At 39.6% G+C, this 22003-nt stretch overlaps 1 protein-coding gene across 8 annotated transcripts in view; it reads right to left on the bottom strand.

Moving 5' to 3' along the window:
• Nucleotides 1–1195: 1195 nt before the first annotated feature.
• Nucleotides 1196–22003, bottom strand: part of PHLDB1 (pleckstrin homology like domain family B member 1) — a 2201164-nt gene continuing 2180356 nt past the window's right edge. For all 8 annotated transcript variants that reach the window (XM_044080920.1, XM_044080921.1, XM_044080924.1 and 5 more), the window contains one exon: nt 1196–4795. In XM_044080920.1, coding sequence (XP_043936855.1) covers nt 4655–4795 — 141 coding nt within the window. In that variant the 3' untranslated portion in view covers nt 1196–4654. The remainder of the gene's footprint in view (nt 4796–22003) is intronic.

Here is a 22003-nt window from a genome sequence, read left to right as displayed (position 1 = left end):
GCAAAGGCATCTCCATTCCTTCAGCAATAAGCCTGGGAGGACTGGTCAATAGTGAAGTTGTATCTGCCACCTTCAAAAGTTTTGGATGCTTCTCACTGTGTTTATGAGAGGGGCTAAAAACAAAACCTGTGGATACCACAGCATGTGAAGATCCGTGATGCCCTTTTATCTTTTCTAGACTCTGTGGAAGGGATTAGGCAATACAATGCATTGTGCACTTGTTAAAATGTGCACAATGGGGACAATTAGGAATGTCATGCTCTGTACCTAAGTAAAAAGACAAAGGGAGTGAAAGTCCAGATGTGGAATCTATTTTCCACAATCAAGACAAGTATTTGTCCTAGAAATTATCTAACACAGCACAAAATGAAGAAAAAAGAAAAGTTCCACAATGGAGCACTTAGCTTTAAGATACAAAATTGTCTTTGAAACAACCAACACAGTCTACAAATGTGGATGCTTCAGGTTCCAATGGCAAGAAAGAGCTGTAAGATGGCACTGGCCAACAGTCTTTAAATCCAAACATCCTGACGTCATGTGCAGGATATTCACTAACCCAGGAGAACGGAGTTAAAACTCTGGTACTCAGGCCAGCCAAGGACTACCTCAGCAAGAATAATCAATATAGTTATTCCTACAACAGTGAACCATGATGAACATCTTCATAATATCTAATGACAGCCCATCTTCTCTCACATTACTAGTTTGCAAAAAAGGCTATGGGACAGAGAACACAGAACTACAATTAATGTTTCATTTACCTGCAGCAATTCAAATGATCCCAAATAACCTCCTCATAAAGACCGACACATCTTACCATTGCAGGGGAGGAAAGCCAAGCAACCAATATTGTTTCTTTGCTCCCTCTCAGTTGCAGTGAAAGCATAAGGTCCCTTCCTTAAGATGACTAGTAAACATCTGCATTGCATCATAGGAGACATCTACTTCACTGTGTCGTGGTTGTTTGTTAAAACCATAAGTGATCTGCTATCAGAATGCTTTGTAGGACTCCTATCTACACAGGTAATGTGTCTGGAAAAATGGAACAATGACTTAGCTATGTACAAATCACTTCAAAAGGTCAAACAGTATGAACAAGGTGACATCAGGCCAGCTGACTGCTGATCTCTGCTGGTGTACTCAAACAATTTGTATCAGTTTCATGTTACCCTGAATCACAAAATACAACTGCACACACATTTTAAACGTTGTTTATTACATTTACCTGACAGATTCATTTATGCCTGAAAAAGGCAAGACAACATGTAACAGAGAACCTGCAACATGTACATGAACAGAGGCACAGGATTTTCAATGAGACAGAAAAAGAAAAGATAAAAGGGGAAATACACAACAAGGAAGTAAATTCTGAAAAAATAAAGATGTGATTAATTTGCTAAGGAAACATGGTTTATCCACTATGGGAACAGATGCCTTTTGATATGACTTGCACAGCAATTGTTAAATATAAGCTGAAGGCTAAAAATGACATGACTTGTATGCATATTCTGATGGAGGCGCCTGGACCCAAACACAAGAGTGATGTGCTGTTAAAGCAGTGCATTATAATTTTGCATCAGCAGGTTATGAGAAATAAATAATACTAATACTGGATAAGTATGTCACATGTATGTGATAATGAACTAGTTAACTTTTCAAAGGCCACCATCTGCAGCTTACTGATATGGAAGAATATATGTATCTTTATAATACACAAAGATGCTGAAAAGTTTTTAGTACACATATATTTTTCAGACCAACTTTTATAAATAAAAAGCAATTTATATAAAGTACATTAGAAAATTAAAGATGGTGTTCTGGAGGAAACTGGCAAATCCTGTTCCCAAGTCCCTCAACATGAAACCTGTTTGTTTATTTTTTATATATTTCATTAAAGTACACTTGGCAAAATGTGCAACGCCATAAAACTCTTGTTAAGTACAAACTACTCTTTCAAAAAATGATATAAAAATTATGAAGAATATTTCTGGCAAGTTAATATATGCAGACATGCAAACCAGAGGTAAGAATTTTACTCAGTTTTTGAGATGCAGCTTTTGCTATTTTTTAAACTGTACTTGCTGAGTAACTCAGCTGAGACCTAAAAGCATAACAAAACAGTGCTCAGTCATCCATCAACATCTGGGTTCAAGCTAATGTGCCTTCCTTTCACAGCAATTTCTCTAGAACACCTGAATGTTGATTGCTTTCATGCAATAGATCCATTTGATTTAAGCTTTAAAACAAGATGCTACATAGCTGCATGTTAAAATGATGCAGAAATTATATCAGATGCTCACACAGTGATGAAGCTACAGCACAATAACCCATCTCCAAAAAATAAATACATATTGGCATCTTTACCTTTGCTATAAACTAGAAAAATGGCATAAACTACAGTTTAAAACATGGGGAAAAGACAGCTGAAGCATACTGTAAACTGCTCTCTGCTTTGAGTCATTATCGTAAAGGACTTTGCATTTGTATCACTAAAAGTAAGCAATAAGACTGAGAATATTAGTCAACACAAAACAAAGTCAATGCAGCATACTTCTTACTTGCCCCCAAGTGTTGGACCTTCTTTATTAAAAGCCTGTAAGACAACTTCTTACAGTGGTTTATGGAAGGCTGCTGTTTAAAACACATCACTACCAAAGCAAACTGCATTTTATCCAGAAAAAGAACAATACTCAAGTTTTAATAAAAAATGTATTTTGGGCAGAGATAAATGCTAGCAAAGTTAAGTTTGACATTAGTGCTTATGTGGGCAGGATTCCCTTGTGCTGCTATTGCAGCATTATAAAGTCTTGATAGCTTGCAATGATAAAACTCTGGTTTACTAACCAAGTCTGGCATCAGAACACCAGATGAATCAAAATCCACAAATTTAACAAAAGGTGCATCAAAAATATACTATGTATGCACAAAAGGAAACACTGGTTAACTATACAACAGCACCGTTTTTATCACCTACAATTTTCAGACTTGTCACATAACCAAAACCTCATCACAGCAGCAGCCTCCAGTTACTTCTCACCTAATGTTCTGCAAACATGCACTGACAGGGACAACAGCAACTGGAAAAGATGCAAGTAAAGTTAATGGCCTCTCTGCAGAACATACCTAGTTTGTACATATATAAAAATGCTTAATTACCACAGAAATAAAACATCCCAAAATGAAAAACAGCACAGACTTGAAATACCTAGAATATGTATTCTAAAGAAATGTTAATGGGTCAGATATGAATTTATGCTATTAAATTGAGAGACCGCAGTTCTCTAACAAAAGTTGGACTGGACAACTCACTTTGCCAGCACCATTTCATTCTGGATTCATATGTGGTCTGGAATTCCTGGACTGTTAAAAATGTGAAGGCACATGTGTGTTGGGTGTGGCAAAAGTGGGTTCATTTACTTCCACCCCATCCAGGCAGCATCTACTTTACATCTGTCAGCACTGCCATACTTTCAGCGTGAGACCTACAGCTTTGGCAACTCACAGTAATTGATGGAAAAAAAATAATCCAATTGGCCGTCTTACAGTTGTAGCACAGAGTTGATATTAAGAGGTACAGAATCCACTCATGCTTTAACAGGCTGATATCAAGAGGTATGGAATCCACAGTAACACTACATCTGAAAGCACAAACAGTCATAACTTTGTTATTACAAATACAGAAGGAACACAAGCTCTCAAGTGCTACTCCATATCCCCTCCACTTTATGAGTTACACACTACATAGGCAAGTTATCTTCTTTGGTGGATTCAGTGCTTCTCATCTTGCATGGATATGGTTAATTTAAAATGAGCACACATGATATGTCTGTATGGAGTTCATACTCAATTTGTGTTTGTATAGGCTGCAGTATCCATCAAAAATGGTACTGCAAATATAAGTTCTCAGTTTAAAAAAAATCCTGAATTCTTGGCAATGTTGCATTTTTTCTTCAATTTAAAGCAGATTTTTCAGTTCTTTAATGCAAATGTACCCCAGTAACAAGGTTATTATTGCAGCCAATATTAAAAAAGAAATATAGTTAAATAATCCATTTGTGGCATTTTTATTTGCTATAAATAGGCATGTCTCTGTCAGTTAAGAACATTAAACTGCATCGTGCTGATAAAACACTGTAAAAATTAAATGAGACAATAATACAAAAACAGAATCATTTTTCTGACTCTGGATAGCCATGTGTAGAAAATGGCAGCAAGGAAAATCGTTTAAATATAGAGTGTTGGGTTTTGATTTCAAACAGTTTCTAAGCCATATTGGTTTCCACATCTTATTGTAACCTGTATGTTGATTCAAACCTCATCCAGGGCTCTAAGATGGGTAACAACCTTTGGGTGATACAGTCATATGCAAACTGGCAACACTGATTCAGCACCAGGTGTGGCTACCAGCAAAGCCAGGTCCAACAGTCCATTCAATAACTTGAACTAGAAAATTCACACCAAGGTAAATGTGTTCCATTAGCGGCCACTGGATTCCATTAACTCCATCAGAACTACAGCTTATTTTGAGAGGAAAGTTCAACACGAAATGAAGCTGAACATTTCTTATGGAAATTAATTTTTTTCTTGGAATTCTTTCATTGGAGGTTGGTGTACACTCAATTACTCAGGAATTCTAAAGTTGCTGCTGCTTCCATCAGTTTAGGAATTGTGTGTATCCCTCAGCACCAGTCACAATGACATCCATCCAAATCCGCATGGCTTCTGCTGATGGTGCCACCATATAGTAAAGCCGGTCATGTGTTTTCACACAGAACGTGAGGGCTGGATTTGGGCTCTGTCACATGAAAGAGAGAAAGAACAAAAGAAGACATTACTATTAATCAAAACAACTATGACAAAGCTGAGGTAAAAAACAACAGTCAGATGAGTCCTTAAGTTATCTACATGGAAAGGAATCACCCTCTCAAGATAAAAAGCCTTGCTCATTCATGACAAAAAAGGTCAATGTATCACTAAAGAAGTAATGGGGCTTTTTCAATATAAATAAGCATAACAGTTTTATATTCCATTTACACTCAGTGTAAAAATATTAACGGTGAAATGTACTGTAAAATTAAATTACTTCACAGCTGCTAACTAGTTTCTTAAACTTCAAAAGTCCGTCTTTTACATTTTGAAATGTGATTAAAAACATTTCTAGAAAATGAGGAATTGCTTGGCTTTACAGCACAGAACTGCAAGGGATTTCAAGATAATGTCAGTGGCACATTATTATGATTATTCTTAGTGGGTAGGGATTCACAATATGGTGATGCAGCTGTCATGCAGTAACTACCACTTAAAGGTTCATAAGAGATTACTAAGATAACAGCTTAAGGGCTCTTACAAGCCTAGCCATTATAACCTGATTTTATCCAATATATGGCGCCTGGGACAAGAGGATAGCATTGATTTGTGCCTATGCATTGAGTACATTACAGATTGTCCCTGTCCATAAGGGACATAGGCACTACACCAGGTTTGAATTTGTGATTCCCCATCCATTGATTCAAACTGTGCTTGAAGAGGGCCAGGGAACGGCTTTGCTTAATGTGAATAGGATGCTTGTTTCAAAGAAGGGGCAATCTCTGAGACACATATCTATCCAGCTTATTTTGTTAAAGTCGCTGACTACGTTTAGATCCCTAGACTGGGTAACCCTCATGGTATTTGACTTATGGAAGTATATAGCAGCTCTATCAGGACTGGACTTACGAATGCCTTGTAATTCACCATTAATAGTCAGTAGGAGACAGACTAAAGTGATAGGGCTTTTAGTTTATTCATATAACTCATATTGTTTACGCTCTGTATTTTCTTTGTGAGGAACATCTGAGGTCACTCCAGCCGCTATAAGTGCCTAGTCAAGTACACGTCAAATGGCACATTGTACATAATTATTGATCTAATGAGGGCAGAATACAGCAGGACTATAATTTCTTTGGATCTGGATGCCATACCTTCACTTACAAGTTCTGCCACATTAAAGAACTTCCTCACCACTGTGGACACATGGTAGTCAAAGATCAGGCTTTAATCTATGTATCTGTGTACCCTGATCTCTCATCTCTGAGTCTATTTTCAGGGGTATGCTATTGATATTGTAATTTGCAGGGGTATTTGACTTCACATAGGGTATGATAATGCATTTTTTGCATTTAGTTTTAGGCTATGGTTCTGGCAGCAATCATTTGACTGATGTTTCTGAAGGACATCTACATTGTTGTGGGATTCAATGATTTCCCCCAGCATGCAGTTGTCAGCAAACTTTGTCATCCAGAGGCCTTGGCATTACAGAAGTATTTTCCAAACAGGAGCTGTCTCAATACTGAGCACTGTGGCACACTACTAGTAAATGGACTCTTGCCGGATCTGGATTCACCCACTTTAACCATGTGTCCTGTCTGTGAGCCAACTGGATATCCTTCTGTTGATATAGGGATTTATGCCCAGTTTTCTGAGTTTATTTATAATACCTGAGTGGTGAATTGTGTCAAATGCCTTGGCCAGGTCAAGGTAGGTGGTATGAACTGTTTAACTGTCATCCATGGCCTTACTGACTTTCTCAAAGAAATCCACCAGATTCAGTAGGCATGATCTACCCTTGACAATTGTATGGAGGTTTCCTGTGCAGGAGCAACCTTAGGTCAACTGGTGCCCTAGGCAAAAGGGCTCCACAGCACCCCCCACCACACTACCCGATGTCCCTATCCTGGACTGTCTACACCATATATATACTGGAAAAGCACCCCTGCTAGAGCAGCACCCTAGGCGGCTGCCTAGTTGGCTTAAGCCTAAGGCCGGCTAGGTTCCTGTGTTATTAATCAGGTTTGTGACTATTCTTTCCATGGTCTTATATACAGGACTAGTCAAACTTAACTTCCTGGGTCAGTAGATGCCCCCCCCTCCTTTATGCAAAGGGATAACTGTTGCTGTCCTCTCTATCAGGACAAAACTAGACTGGAGGCTGTGGTTACATTAAGATCCTAATGGGCCTTATAAGTCCTGATTTAAGCTGTTTATGAGGCAACTTGGTATATCATTAGGGTCTATGTTAAATAAATGAACGCTTAAAATGTCGAGTACAACATACTTGAACACTGTTAAGCAAACGTTTATTAACTCGACAGCCCTAAATATCAGAAATAGGAGTTCCGAAATGTTTCGTTTGGCCAGCACTGAAGTATGTGACGTATCACGTCAGATAAACTATTCCAGCCAAGCATAACATGAATAGAACTAACCACCAAAGTCTAACCATTAAACTATCACACTACACTAACTTATATACTAACTGCAAGACAAACACGACTAAATATAAGACAGCGATCATTAAAATAGAGATACACATTACTAACATTGCTGCTTGTAAAGGACGTGGAGTAACACAAAACGATATCAATAGTGAAGTACGTCTTAACTGGACAGGGCATTACCATGGTTCAAAAGGGGTACAAAAGTACATTGCTTGTTGTAAATTGAAGGACAGTGCCCATATATGTTAAGTGCATCGCATACATATTCACGTTCTAATTGCTTTCAGTCGGTGTAGTGTCCGACAGCACTTGGGAGGGGGACGTGGCCAAACAAAACTTTTGTACATTCTGGATTGTGACATTTCCAGCTGTCGATTAAATAAACATTTGCTTAAAAGTGTTGAGTATGTTATACTCATCATTTTAAGAGTTCATTTATTTAACATAGACCCTATCATTAGACTCCATTGAAGCCATGCTTTTAGCTTTACAGCACACAGTGGCAACCTGCTCTTTGTTGATAATTGGCAGTACAGTGGTGGAGCAGAAGAACTAGGGGTGATGGGGAGGTGAAATCTGAGCTGAGTTTGTCAGCCAGACTTGCAATACCTTCTGGGTGAGCACAGGTGATGCCATCTAGAGCTAATTCTTCACATTGCTGGATGCTGCCCATAAGACTGCTGACATAACTGAAAAATGCCTGATGCTTACCCTTAGCTTTGGAGGCTATTTTCACCTCAAAGTCTGCTTTCAGGGACTTTACTAGTTACCTGATTTTCTTGTTTAGATTAATGAAGGACGTTTTGCTCTATTGTGCACATTTCCTCTTCTCGCCAAGATTTTCTTTCTTCTGTTGTACAACCTATTAATACTAGGAGTCTAGCTTGTTTTTGTGGTTTGACCTGGGTTTATTTCAGTCCGGTACTGCCATTTCTGTGCAAATATTTATATGGTCACACAGGGATCCTGTGTACACCTCTGCATAGGTTTTCTGTGTTTTCTGGATTTGTGGAAGCTTGCAAACTAGCTATGCTGTATTAAGGGCAATTTACCTCAGAGAAATTGTTAAAGTTTTTGGGGTTAGGTGGGGGACTAGTTTTACCTTTATTTCAAGGGAGACTGCTTTGTGATCTAATCTTACCAGTGGGGACATCACACCGGGGGTGGGATGGGGGTGCAGCACTCTCCCATATTTGTGAGTACCAGATCTAGGATATTTTTCCCCCAGTGGGAGAACAGACTACTTGCTCCAGGAAATTTGAACTTACAAAGTCAAGAAATCTTTGGACTTGCATGTTAGTGCTCATGTATGCCTCCCAATTAATGGAGGGGCAGTTAAAATCACAAATGAGTATGGTATTGGGTTGGACTGTGAGAGATTCTAGTAACTTTAGGTATGATGTATGGGTTTCCTGGTTAATGGTTGGGGACCTCTAGCTAGCAAGAATATGGTAATGGATTTTCCCAAGGTTAGTTGGACATGGAGTAGCTCAAAGCAAGACATATTGTTTGACCAGCCTTAAGGTGTGCTTACTCTTTATGTAGATACGTACATCTCTGTCTTTTGCTCTTTCATGTTCAGTGGGTGGTCAGAATATATGAAAGGCATTATAGCCATGCACTGCTGCATTGCTTTGAACCATGTTTCTATAAATGCACAGACGTCAGCATCCTCCAGGGTGAGGAGAGCTTCCAGGGAGTTCAGTTTTTTTGTTGAGGCTCCTAGCATTGAGCAGTAACACCTTTAGCTTGTCCTGCGTAGCTTTTGTTATGATGGAAGGTTTGTCTGTTTGGCAAATGCCTAAAAAAGGCACTATAGGGGTGGATAATGTTTTGGCCAATATCCGAAAGCCTAGAGGTGACAGGTGAAGACCGTTCTTGCGAAAGCAGCATTGCCTGTCAACCATGTCCTCCCAGGCTGGCAAGTACTGGATCCCTTTGGAATGACACCAGTAGCTAAGCCAATTGTTAAAGTTGATTATTTTCTGCTTGTATTGTGGTATCATCCTTGGAGACAGTATAATGCTGCTCAGTGCTAGGCTCATACTTGCCTGTGACACACATTCTGAGAGCTCAATCATGTCTCTCTTCATATAGTCCACAGAGGTATGTCTCAGGTCATGCATGCCCACATGGGCTATGACTGACTTATACTGGTACTTAGGGGTAAGTGACCTGAGTGCTTGCGATATCTAGCGAATCCTGGCCCCTGTCAGGCAACTAACTGTAAACTTCCCCTTATCTAGCGTGGTAAGAGGGACATTATTGTGTCTCACAATGGAGTCACCTATGACCAAAATATTGGGTTGTGGAGTGTTTCACCTTATGTGCTTGGTAGTTGAGGGACAATGAGATTTGTCTTTACGTGTTGTGATGGGATTTGTCTTGTTTGTGTACATACAGAGTTTCTGAGAACTGCACCAGTGAGTGTTTTGATGTTTGGGTAAGTTACATGCGAGCCCCTCTGCATATGTGGGCCTATGTGTGTGGTCCTTTGTGGGTTGGTGAGTGATGTGTGTGAGCTGTTGACAGCCTGTTTTTTGCTTTTTGTGTCTGTATGTGAGAGTCTAGCCTTCAGTGTCAATGTGTAACTACATCTCTCATATACTGCATTTGTCTGTTTGAGAATTAAGTGGTTGTTAGTGTACATACTGTAATTGTCACATTGCCACAGGATATCTATGTCCACCAAACTGGATACAGAGATAGCAGGAATGTGCCCATCCATGGTTGCTGGTCCTAATGTGTACTTGAAAGGATAGGAGTGGAGGGTGTTTGCAACTGCATGAGGGAAGGGTGCTTACATGGTATAATCTGCAGCTAGCCTAACCAGTGATGTGCCCAGCACCAAATGATGTGCTCCCTGTGCAGCAATAGTCCTGGGTGCTATAATAAGGTAATTAACACAGTAAACTTATGCAATATAATGAAACTAAGCACTGTTTCCACATGTTTACGTCTGTGCATGGCGCTGGCACAGCTAGGTGCAAATGTGCCGAATTTGTACCAGCACTGGAAACACAGAAAACTGACTACTGAGCCCTCTGGCCAATAAAACAACCACACTTAGAGCCCTTTTGTGTGCTTCTCAACTTAGATAGACCAGGTAAACTCCGACTGCCACTAGATGAATAATCCCAGTCCTCCTAACGTAAAAGCACAATAAAAGAATGTCCAAATGAAATGCGACCACAAACAAAGTTAAAGATACAGATACAACCGTGTATTTTAAACAGCTTATAAAAGTGTGATTATTCAATAAAAGTACTTCACTTTGAATAAGCGAGCCAAGAGCTACTCAATTCTGCAGAATTATAGACACTAAAAACAAGGTAAGCTGATTAATAAGCCCTCCAGTCAATAAAACAACTACATGCAGGAATCTCTAGTGTGTTTCGCCAACCCATACTTACCAGACTACCACCCACTGCCAATAGATAGAAAATCCACTGTCCTCTTGAGGTAGAAATACAAAGAAGTCCTCACTACAGTGTCAAAATCCACTATTTTATCCAACAGCTAGCTAGATAATGAATATACAGCAAGTAAACCATCAGAACAAAGAGAGGCAAACTGCACATTTTTTTTCAAAATAAGCACAAGGAAAGGCAAATAAATAATTCAAGACACAAACAGCACTGCAGAAAGGAAGGAGTTTATAATGCTCAATTTACAGTAATGGTGGGCAGCTTAAAATCACCAAGTTTAAAAATCAGAGCAAGGAATGGGAGGGAGGAGCCACCAACAGTGCTTGTAGTTTCTGCAGGTCTCAATTCTTAACCAGAAACTAGAAAGACCCAGAAATTCTCTGTGTACTTAACTATCACTCAAGAAATAAATTAACCAATGGAAAAAAAATGTGAAATGTGCAGCCTAGGTATTAAGTTTCTATCTGCCACATAGAACACCAGATCAAGCAGATTTCTTAAAAAAAGAAAAACTGGAATAGGTAAAGCAGAAAGCAGCTCTATCAGTTTAAGCAACTCAATGACAATATATATATATATATATATATATATATATATATATACACAAACACACACATATACATACATACATACATACATACATAACATACACATAGATTTACTTTCCTCACCCAGCAGGGAGTCACCAACAGTACTTGTAGTTTTTGCAGGTCTTGAGACTTATCAGAAATCAAGACAGCTAGGGTGGGGAAAAATGAATCTCAAAGCTTAACTGCTGGCTTCTGCAAACAAACGTATCACAATCTCATGAGATACTGTGGCTTTTGTAAATAAAGTATTACAGTCCACGAGATACTTGACATCTGGAAGTGGAATCAAAAGTAAAATCAGATTACTTTTTTTAGGGGGTGGCATCTGGCATCACACATTACTTACAGTCTGGAAGGGATCATTAGTCTCACTACAGCAGACACTACAACATTATTACATTTTAAGCTTATATCTTTAACTTCTTTGGATACTACAGGCAGTACAATAAGATAAGCACAAGGCAGACAAAACACAAAATGTTGCATTACTTTCAAAGCTCATGTAATAGTTGCTGGTACAAATGGACTGCTTTGTGCATTCTTTCTGAATCCAGATTGGTGGTGCATGTAGCTTCAAGTTCTCTAGCACCAAAATGCGTAGAAAAGTTCAGGAAGGGGTCTATACAGAACACACACAAAAAAAAAAACCCCAAAAAAAAGACTGTTCAAATCTGTATATGGCTGAAGCCCATTATGAAATTTCCAATTTCTCAATCCTTTGAGGACTATTTTTAGTTTCAAACATTTTTTAAATATTCATTTTCTAGTTGTAATCTATGACACTTAGAAAGTGTGTGCTCACTGGATTATGTGACTGGGACTTATCAAAGAATTAAGTATATACTGCAGGATATGGTTTCTCAGGGACAGATTAGTGCTGCTGATTTTATTTTTTAAATGCCAAGTGTTCAACAATACCATCTCTTTTTGGCATTCTGAAGGTCCACAAGGACCTCATGGACCCCCCCAGTGACGCCAGTTGTGGATGAAGGCAAATCCAAAACACGTCCCTTGGCCAAGTATCTTGACATCAAATTAAAAAATGGTTTAAAGAAATTTGACCATCTTTGTCAACATTTTTGGGACTTTCTGCATTAGCTTAAAAAAGTTATGTTCTCTGGATCTATGACTTTCTTCACTGTGGATGTGGTTAACCTCTTCAATGTTATTCCTCACTTAGAAGGGTTACAGGCTTTTTATGATTTTCTAGTATCTTCTACCAAGTTTGACAGTGACTAAGTCAACACCCTATACTCTTTAATGGAAATAGTCTTGAAACACAATCTTGTGCTTTTAGGTGGGCAATACTTTGTGCAAAAGGGGGTTGGCGATGGGTTCATCTTGTGCCTTAATTTTTGCTAATATTGTTATGTTACAATGGGAACGAGAGTACATTTTCCATAAATTTCTTTTCTGCCACCGCCTTGGTCACTTTCCATCCATTATCTTGATGATATTTTTACTGTTTGGGAAGCAGGACAGGATAACTTAAATACTTTTATTAAGTACTTGAACAGTACGAGTTTTTTGAAGTTTACCTACACTTATAATCCTTAAAACATCAGTTAATTGGGCGTACATATTGTTAAAGATATTTCCCAGCAGAGAATTATTACCAATATCAACAGAAAAGTTACATGCACTTATAGTATGTTACACTATGCAAGTTGTCATCCTGAATTTAAAAAAAGGGTATAGTGAAAGGCCAATTTATTTTGGCAGAATGTGATATTTTGTGTTGTTTACTGCCTGTGGTTACCCCAATAGTTTAATTAGAGATATTTGTGACGCAGTTAAAATTAAAATGGAAAATGGACTATATGTCTTTATTCTTAGATCTCAGGAGACGTGTATTTTAAATAAACAGAAAAATTGTGACAGTTCTAAAACTGTTAACAGGCTTGTGACCAAATACATAGCAGACATTCTAGGAATAAGTGACATTTTAAGAACTAACTGGAAAATTTGGGATATTTAAATGGAGTTGTGCTTATATTCATTGAATTCTGAAGAAGTCTTATGTTATAATCGAAAAAGCGCTCAATTTCTAATAAATTAATTACCGGTGTTCAGTCCCAGTGGGCTTGTGCCTTGGTTTGGACTTACGTTTTGTCTATAGAGAACTCAGTACTATAGAATGGTTTGCAAGTCCTAATTGTGTTAGATGGACATTTCCAAAGCATTCATCTTTTATGCAGTCATACTACCTGAGGCACAGAAAGATACCTTTCAGAGCCCAGGATGAAGCTCAGAATATCAGTACTACTACTACATATATCTAGGCATCCTAATCAAAGGTAAAGGAAAACAAAGAGTAACAAGGAATAAACTGACATTTACAAAATAAAAATCTTAACAAAGGCTGTTGATATATAGTCCTGCTGTACTCAGTCCTCATTAGACCAATAACTGAGTACAATACGCCATTTGGCAAGTCCTTGACTAGGCACTCACAGCAGCTGGAGCAACCTCAGAAGTGCCTCACAAAGAAAATACAGGATGCAAACAACATGAACTATGCAGATAGACTAAAAGCTCTATCCCTTTACTCCGTCTCCTACTGACTATTAAAAGGTGACCTATGCCTGACCTACAAGGCACCCAAAGCCTTGATGGAGCTGCTACACATCTGTAAATCACACAGCACGAGTGTCACCTGATCTAGGGATCTAAACTTAGTCAGTGAATCAAGCAAAACATACTGGAGTGACAGATACATGCCTCAGATATTACCCCTTCTTTGGAATAGACTTCCTGTTCACATTAAGCAGAGCCCCTCACAGGCCCTCTACAAACACAATCTGGATCAATGGATGGGAAATCACAAATTCACACCTGGGGTAGTGCTTATGTAACTTATGGACAGGAGCCTAGGATATTCAGTATACTAGCACAAATCCATGCTATCCTCTTTTTCCCAGGGGCTATATATTGGGTAAAAGTGTGTTATATTGGCTAGGCCTGTAAGGGCCCTTAATCCATTAGCCCAGAAATCTCCTAGGAACCTAATCTTGAATAAAAATGAGAGAAATTTAAAGAACAAACAAGCAGTTTATTAAATGCAAACAAAATGACTGGATCCAATGCCTTGGTCAGAGATGAACTCTTAAATCTCTTGGCCTCAAAAAAAAAACTACAATAATCTGAACTGTACCATTTATATGGTGGTTCAGCTGATCTCACTTTGGATTTTACTAACATTTAGCACCATCTGTCTATACAAATACACACACACACACACACACACACACACACACACACACACACACACACACACACACACACACACACACACACACACACACACACACACACACACACACACACACACGCTTGATTACACAGCTGTTAAACTCTCCCTGAGACTGGAATTTTTTTTGTGGAACTTTCTTCCCAAAATCACTTTCAGCAAAAGCAGTTAAAAATGCCAGGTTTTGTCACAATGCTCTACTTGGAGTGACAGCTGTTTTACTGAAATGTAAGAATGTGTACACAGTGTCAATAAACAAAAAGATTCCATATAACAACAGCATGAAGATCACCCGAAACTGGGAAAAACTAATGCAAATGTGTACACAGTTTCTGTAAATATTGGATGATACAGACATTAGCATGAGCCATACATCAACTAGTAGAAAGTGCGGCCATGGATCTGGGAGGGCAGAGCAGTAGTTCTTAGCAAGCTCCCAAACAACACCACTCCAATCAGAATTGAAGAGAGAGCAGACCTCTTTCTTATCTTTCTTTCAGAAACTGTAGCAAAGAGCTTACACTAGCTTTGTTACAGCTTGCAACACACACAGCAGGCAGTCAGCAGTAATGCTTACTTGCACAGACTTATTCAACATCTCTTCTACAATGCTGATCATACTCTCTACCAGCTTGTTCCTGGCAGCTGTCCCCTTTATCCCACCCTAGCTATGGCTTTAACAGAGGGCTCCAGCTGAGTATAGATTTGCTCTTTCCTTAAAGTAAAATGCTATCCTGAATACTTTGTTATGGGCATGCAAGAAAGGCATTTCTGACACAGAACAAATAAGAACAAAATACTTGAACAGGGTTTATTTATTGACATTTGATTACTGTGAAAGTCAGACTGGGTAGGAGCCCATTCTCAGCGGAGGCCCAGGAAGAAAAGCTCCACAGTTTTACCAAACACTTTAATAATAATAATTTGATATTAAAAATAACACAAAAAACAACTACAGTTTAAACTATTAGACCAAAGTAGACATAATATGAAAACAATGGTAAAGAATAGATACAAGTTATATGACAATGATCTAATAGCTAAAGAAATTTTAACTTTGTTATAGAAAAATTAAAGGTAAGCTAGTATGATACAAACGGGAATTGCAATATGAAATGAGAAAAAAAGCAAGCTTATGGTAAACCTAGAGAGAAAGCCAGGGGAGAGAAATAGAAATAAGGAAATGAGTGAAGAAGGGAGAGCAAGGAAATGTAAGGTTGTTGTTGTGTCTTTCGGCTTTTCCCCAGTTACGGGTCGCCACAGCGGAACTCCGGTCCGCTAATGATTGGCAGTAGATTTTTACGTGCAGAGTTGCCAGCCCTGATGCACAACCTTCAACGAAGGTACGCCCATTCACGCATGTCTCCACACAGAAGACGCTCTAGCTGAGAATCGAACAGGACGTCTTACTGTGAGGCGACAACGCAACCGCAGTAATGTAAGGTATGAAAACATATTTGTCCACATTTACAGTTACATTTTATCCTGGTGTTGAGCAAGAACAGAGCCAGCTTTTTACTAGAAAATCTTTCAGAATGTTTTTGAAAGATGCAAGGGAGTGTACTGACCTAATGGATAGAAATAAGGAGTTCCAGGCCTTAGCAACAAGGTCGAAGTATAGACAATGCCCAGGAGATTTGACAGATTTGTGGACAGACAGGAGTTTTTTTGGTCATTGGACTGTAATGACCGACTGGGAACATAGTTTTGTAGAATGTTGTTTAGTACTTTACAATCAGAAGGATTCTGGATAATTATATACGTGGTAAGAAGCTGTGCATATGTTATTTAATGGGGTAGTTCTAACCAATTTAGGGTTTTTAGTGCTATACAGTGGTGGGTTCTGAAAGGAGTAACTGCTGCTGAATTAGCAACTTGTTAAAGCATTGTTCAAGTTCTGATTTTTTAATAGGGTACTCACTGACTTCATGGAAAACTAACAGTTCATCTGATGTACTCCACTCACAATTTAACTACAGATTTTCTGAAGCTCTTAGTTTTGTAAAAGTAAAACCTGAGTTGCCTGTGGACATCCAAGGAGTGAAAAAAATCTTTCCCTATCATTCTGTAGATTAGGGAAGAATACAGGCAGGTGGATTGCCTGGTTTAGAGAAACTTAAGTGGTTACTTTTGTCATAAAGGACTGGCTGGTTCTTACGGAGATTCTATCCTTGTGAAACCTGAGAATGTGTTCCCTAAACATGATCACTTGAAGCTCATACATCCTTCTGGCTGAAGTGAGGGTGATTTTCTGAATGGAAAATTTGATGTCCAATGAGCCTACAGGCTCATGGGGGGGGGGGGGGTAAGGTAAGGTAAGGTAAGGTTTTTCCAGCACATAATTTAGATCCTAGAATGGGACAGGGGGTCCACCTAGGAGGTCTTAATTGAATGATACCCTTTAGAAATTGTTTCATTATGGTGTGGGAGGAATAGAGGAAGCTCCAGAGGCAGGCAGGCAGAAATGGCTGACCTATGGATTTTAACAGAAGACGAAGATAATCCCTTGGAGAAAAGTTCCACCAGATAAGACAAAACAAGGTAGGGGGGGAGGGGACATTTGCTTGTAATGGTTCATTAGCACTCTTCAAGAAAAATCTTGATGACTGGATGGGAAATAAATTCACCCCGGGGATCACCTCTGTGGCTCTGCTCGACAGTGGCACAGGAAAATAATTTTCTTGGGTGGCAAAAGCCAGGGTACCTTTTTGGCTGGGCTTGCATAGGCCCCAGTGCCGATAGCCTAGTACCTACCTATAAACCTATGAACCCTGGGCACAGTAGATAAGCCAAAGGGCAGTGCAGAGAACTGGTAATGCAAGTAGCCTGCTTTGAACCAGAGGTATCTTCTGCAAGATTCCCTGATTGGGATATGCAGGTAAGCTTTTAAATTTAGAGTTGCCAACCAGGCATCTTTGCCTAGCATAGGATGTAACTGTTAAAGAGTCAGCATCTTGAATTTTGGAATGTCCAGAAAGGTGTTTAGAGTAGATAAGTCCAGAACTGGACGCCATGATTTGTCTTTTCTGGGTACCAGGAAAAGTCTTGAATAGAAACCTTGTCCCTTTTCCTCTTCTGGTACTAATTGAATAGCCCCCATGCTCATGAGGGAAAGTACTTGTTTCTGGCCCTCTGCCCACTGATTTGGGGGCATGTCTGACCATCCGTTTGGAGTTGGCAACATGTGGAAATGAAATCTGTATCCCTGGGATACTATATTTAAAACCCATTTGTCCTGGGTTATAAGTTGCCAGTTTTTTACATGAAGAGCCAGCTTTCCCCCCAAAGGGGCAGCTAAAAAATAAGTGCTTGGTAAGTGTAGAGGGTAGTCATTGAGACTGCTTACCATAGGGAGGTGTCTTGTTGTTTCCAGATTTGAAAGAGGAGGCACCCTATTGCTTTGTTCTGAAAGTCCCTTGGGACTGAAACCTGGTGCCTTTGGAATGTTTGAGTTTGACTTGAGTGGCTCTCGAAAGAACTGGAAAGGACCAGTTCTTAGTAGGCCAGTGCCTACTAAATCTTGGAGGTTGCACTTGTAAGAATTCTTTCACAGTTTGCATAGATTTAGCTTTATCTTCCATCTTTTTTAGAACTTCTTCAGCCTAATTACCAAAGAGACGGTACTGTTGTAAAGGAGCATCTAACAATTTTGCTTTAACATGATCAGGCAGAGTTTGCTCTTTGAGCCAAGTATGCCTTCTTAGCACAGACACAGTTACAGCAGCCCTGCAAGAGGCCTCCAAAGAATCAAAACCACATTGCAAAGTATGTTTCCCAACTTGTTCAGCTGAATGCAATAAATCCTGTAAATCTGTATTTTCCACACAGTCAGAAATCAACATAATTTTCTGTTTAAGCAGTCCCATGATATGCTGCTGATATTTTAGCATATGAAATTGACAGTTTAAAGCCCTGATTGCCAAGGTTGCAGAAGTGTAGACCTTCTTACCCCATCTATCCAGCACCCTGGAATCTCTATCAGAAGGGGTAGGATTTTTAGCAGTAGAAGCCTTAATGCCCTTGGGGCCCTGAGAAATGGTTTCAGGATCCGCAACAGGATTTTTGAAAAGGAATTTGTGGGAGTCAGGAACCCTGTAGTATCTGTCTGGCTTACAAGGAGCTGGAGGCAGAGAATCAGTAGTCATATAGATTCTGAAAAAACATCATCAACAATGTCTAGAACAGGAGATATAGCCAAAGGCCTATGCTGAGGAAGAAGAAGAAAATCCCTAAGCCTCTTTTTAGATTCAGAAAAATCCCGACTTTCTCAGTGGAAATGTTCCCTTAAAATATGTAAAGTTTCCCCAAAAGAAAAGTCCTCAGGGGTTTGAAGCAGAAGGAATGGAATCCTCTGTATCAGAGTCCTCATAAGTAGCTATAGACAATTCCTGTTCATTAGAAAAGTCAGAAGAAATAGAATCTTGTTCAGAAGATTCATAGTCAATATCTTGCCTAGGCCTCTTAGAAGGGGGATGGGTTGGCTACCCCTGATTAGAGTAATTAAATCTTCAGCCATTTTGATCATTTGTTTTTTTAGGCATAGGGGCCTGCACATGTGGCCTAGGCGTCATTTTTTTTAGACATAGTTTGAGATTTTGGCCTTAATATTCAAGATGGTGTTGGTTTAACATACAAATCTGTAGGCCTGAAAACACCCTCAGAAGCTGGTGCCTGCACAGCAGCTCTGGACCCATCCAAGGTAGAGACATCCGTGGGTTCCATAACTGAAGCATCTTGCTGCATACTGGACTCTGAATGGGTCTCAGTAGAGGCCTGCGAATCAGAAGAGTGGGTATCAGGGACTGCGAAAGCGCCTCACTGAGTACTGGCAAACTGGCGACTGGCTTAGGAGAAGCGTTGTCTGCAGTTTTGGACCTCAACGGCCTGTCTGTCTTTTTCTTTCCGTTTTGTAGGTATTCCGGTAGTCGGATTGCTAACCGACGTCATTTCTGGATAATTAAAGTGTGAGCCAAAATATTTAGAAGCAAAAATGGACCGACGACAGACAGTGCATTGATTAAATAAAGCACAGAACCGACAGCAAGGTACGTCGTGGTCAGGGCCTAGGCAAGGAATACAGTACAAATGAAAATCCTTATGAGGTATTTGCTTCCCACAAGCAATGCAATTAACTTTTACTGACATCAGTAAGGAGCAAGAAAAAGTTTCCCCAATGGGTAACTTAGCTTTTTAGTTGAAGACTTCGGATCTGAAACTCGAAAACGAAAATTTCAGGAGTCGGCCGACTGGCACTTGCGAACTGCTTGTGCTCTGGGCACAGTGCGACAAGGAAGACTGATGTAATGACATCTGCTGCATGTTTATAACTCTACTTTCTTTTACTATGCTTAAAAGCCCTTTTGGTGTATTTGCTTTTGGTTGGAGATATATTTTTGTGTTTTTAATTTTATTTGCTCTCCATTTGGGGGGCACCTGACATCTGGGGCAAGAAAAACTGATGTAATGGCATCGGCTGCATGTTTTATACCCCTGACAACCTGACGTCATGGAAGAAGGGACAGCAACCGAAGCAGGACCCAAGACTTTGTTAATCAGGTCGATTGAGGGCAACCTGCCAGCAGATTACCCAAATATAATGACTGCAACAGTGAAACACAAAGAACATCATATCTAAATATGATTGTAGAGTCTTTTTTATTAGATCCGTTGCTCCTACTACTACTGGAACTGTCTGGGTATCTTTCTTCCACATTGCTCTTATTTCTGCCTGCAAATCCTGGTATTGTACGACTATGTATCTCTCTGTACGCAAGACACTGTAGTCAGTGGGTGTGGCGATTTCAATTATCAATGCTACTTTTGTCTTCTTTTCATGGACCACTATATCCAGTTTTCTAGCATCTATCTTTGAACTGTTGGCAATGGGTGATCCCACGTGATGTAGACCTCAACTTTTTCTATGATGCTTTGTGGCTCATGTTTCCAGTGTTTTTCAGTCACTTCAATACCACAATGTTTGCACAATCTCCAGGGCAACAGTCTTGCCACATTATTATGCCTTTCAGTATTCAGTCCTTCTGCCATTAGTATGTCATAACCAACAACGAGGTGTGCAACTGGTTCCAATCCTGTTTTACAAAACCTACATTTGTCTGTTTCTCCCACATGTCCAATGGACTTTGTAAACCAACATGTATGTAAGCTCACTATCTTGGGCCACCAATATTAACCTTTCATCTCTTGGTTTGAATTCGCCTCTCCTTAACCATTCCTGCATTTGATCCTGATTAACACGAGGTTCTTCCAGAATTTTTCTATACGTGCAACTATATTTATGCATTTTCCACATTTCCTTCCTTCTCTTCTGGTCCTTCACCTTATATTCTTTCTTTTGTTTTTTGGCACATTCAGTTGCTGCCTGATTTTTATCTACTTCTGTTTTGATTTCCGTTCCTGCTTGACACAGATATGCTTCTGCTAGATTAATCAGAGAAGTCATCTTAGATTTATTCTCCTCATGTTTCAAAACTTTCACTATGTTTGGGTCTTGTGGGATCAGCAGATGTGTGTGCAATCAAAGCTAATGTGCAAGGCCTCTGGATGACATCTGCCGATGACTGCAAGCCAGAAGCAATCACTGAATCCCCCAAACAAATAGATATCCTTCAAGAGGGTACAGATCAGACAAATGATTGGTGTCAGAACCATGGTCTAAAACTAATTGTGAATGCCTTACCGTGCCCGTTAGGAAGTCAAATATACCAGCAAATTAGAGCATCAATAGCACACCCCTAAGATTAGACTCACAGGTGACCTATCTAGGTACACAGATACACAGTAGCCTGAACTTTGACTGCCATTTGTCCACAGTGGTGTGGAAGTCTCTCTATGTGGCACAAATTATAAATAAAGGTATTGCATCCAGATCCAAAGAAATTATAGTCCCACCGCACTCAGCCCTCAGGCAAATAATTGACTACAATATGCCATTTGGCATGTACTTGACTAGGCATTTACAGTAGCTGGAGCAACCTCAGAAGCCCCTCACAAAGAAAATTCAGGGTGTAAACAACATATCCTATGTGGATAGGCTAAAAGGCCTATTCCTTTACTGTGTTTCCTACTGACTATTAAGGAGTGACCTATGCCTGACCTACAAGGCACTCACAAATCCAGCCCTAATGAAGCTGCGACACATCCACAACTCAAACAGCAAGGGGGTCACATGATTTAGGAATCTAAACTTAGTCAGCAACTCAAACAAAACATTCTGGAGAGACAGATATGTTTCTCCGAGATTGCCCCTTCTTTGGAACAGGATTCCTATTGACAATACACAGCCCCTCCCTGGCCGTCTTCAAAAACACTTTGGATCAATGGATGGGATCACAAATTCACACCTGGGGTAGTGCCTATATCCCTTATGGACAAGGGCAATCTGTAAGATACTTATGGCATAGGGCCAAATCCATGCCATCCTCTTGTCCCTAGGGCCATATACTGAGTAAAATCAGGTTA

Source organism: Protopterus annectens, chromosome 8.part0, assembly GCF_019279795.1.
Source record: "Protopterus annectens isolate FY-2018-M chromosome 8.part0, PAN1.0, whole genome shotgun sequence".
Taxonomy (NCBI): Eukaryota; Metazoa; Chordata; order Ceratodontiformes; family Protopteridae; genus Protopterus; species Protopterus annectens.
Note: the sequence above shows the minus strand (reverse complement) of the source record. Positions and strands in the feature narration are given on the sequence as shown.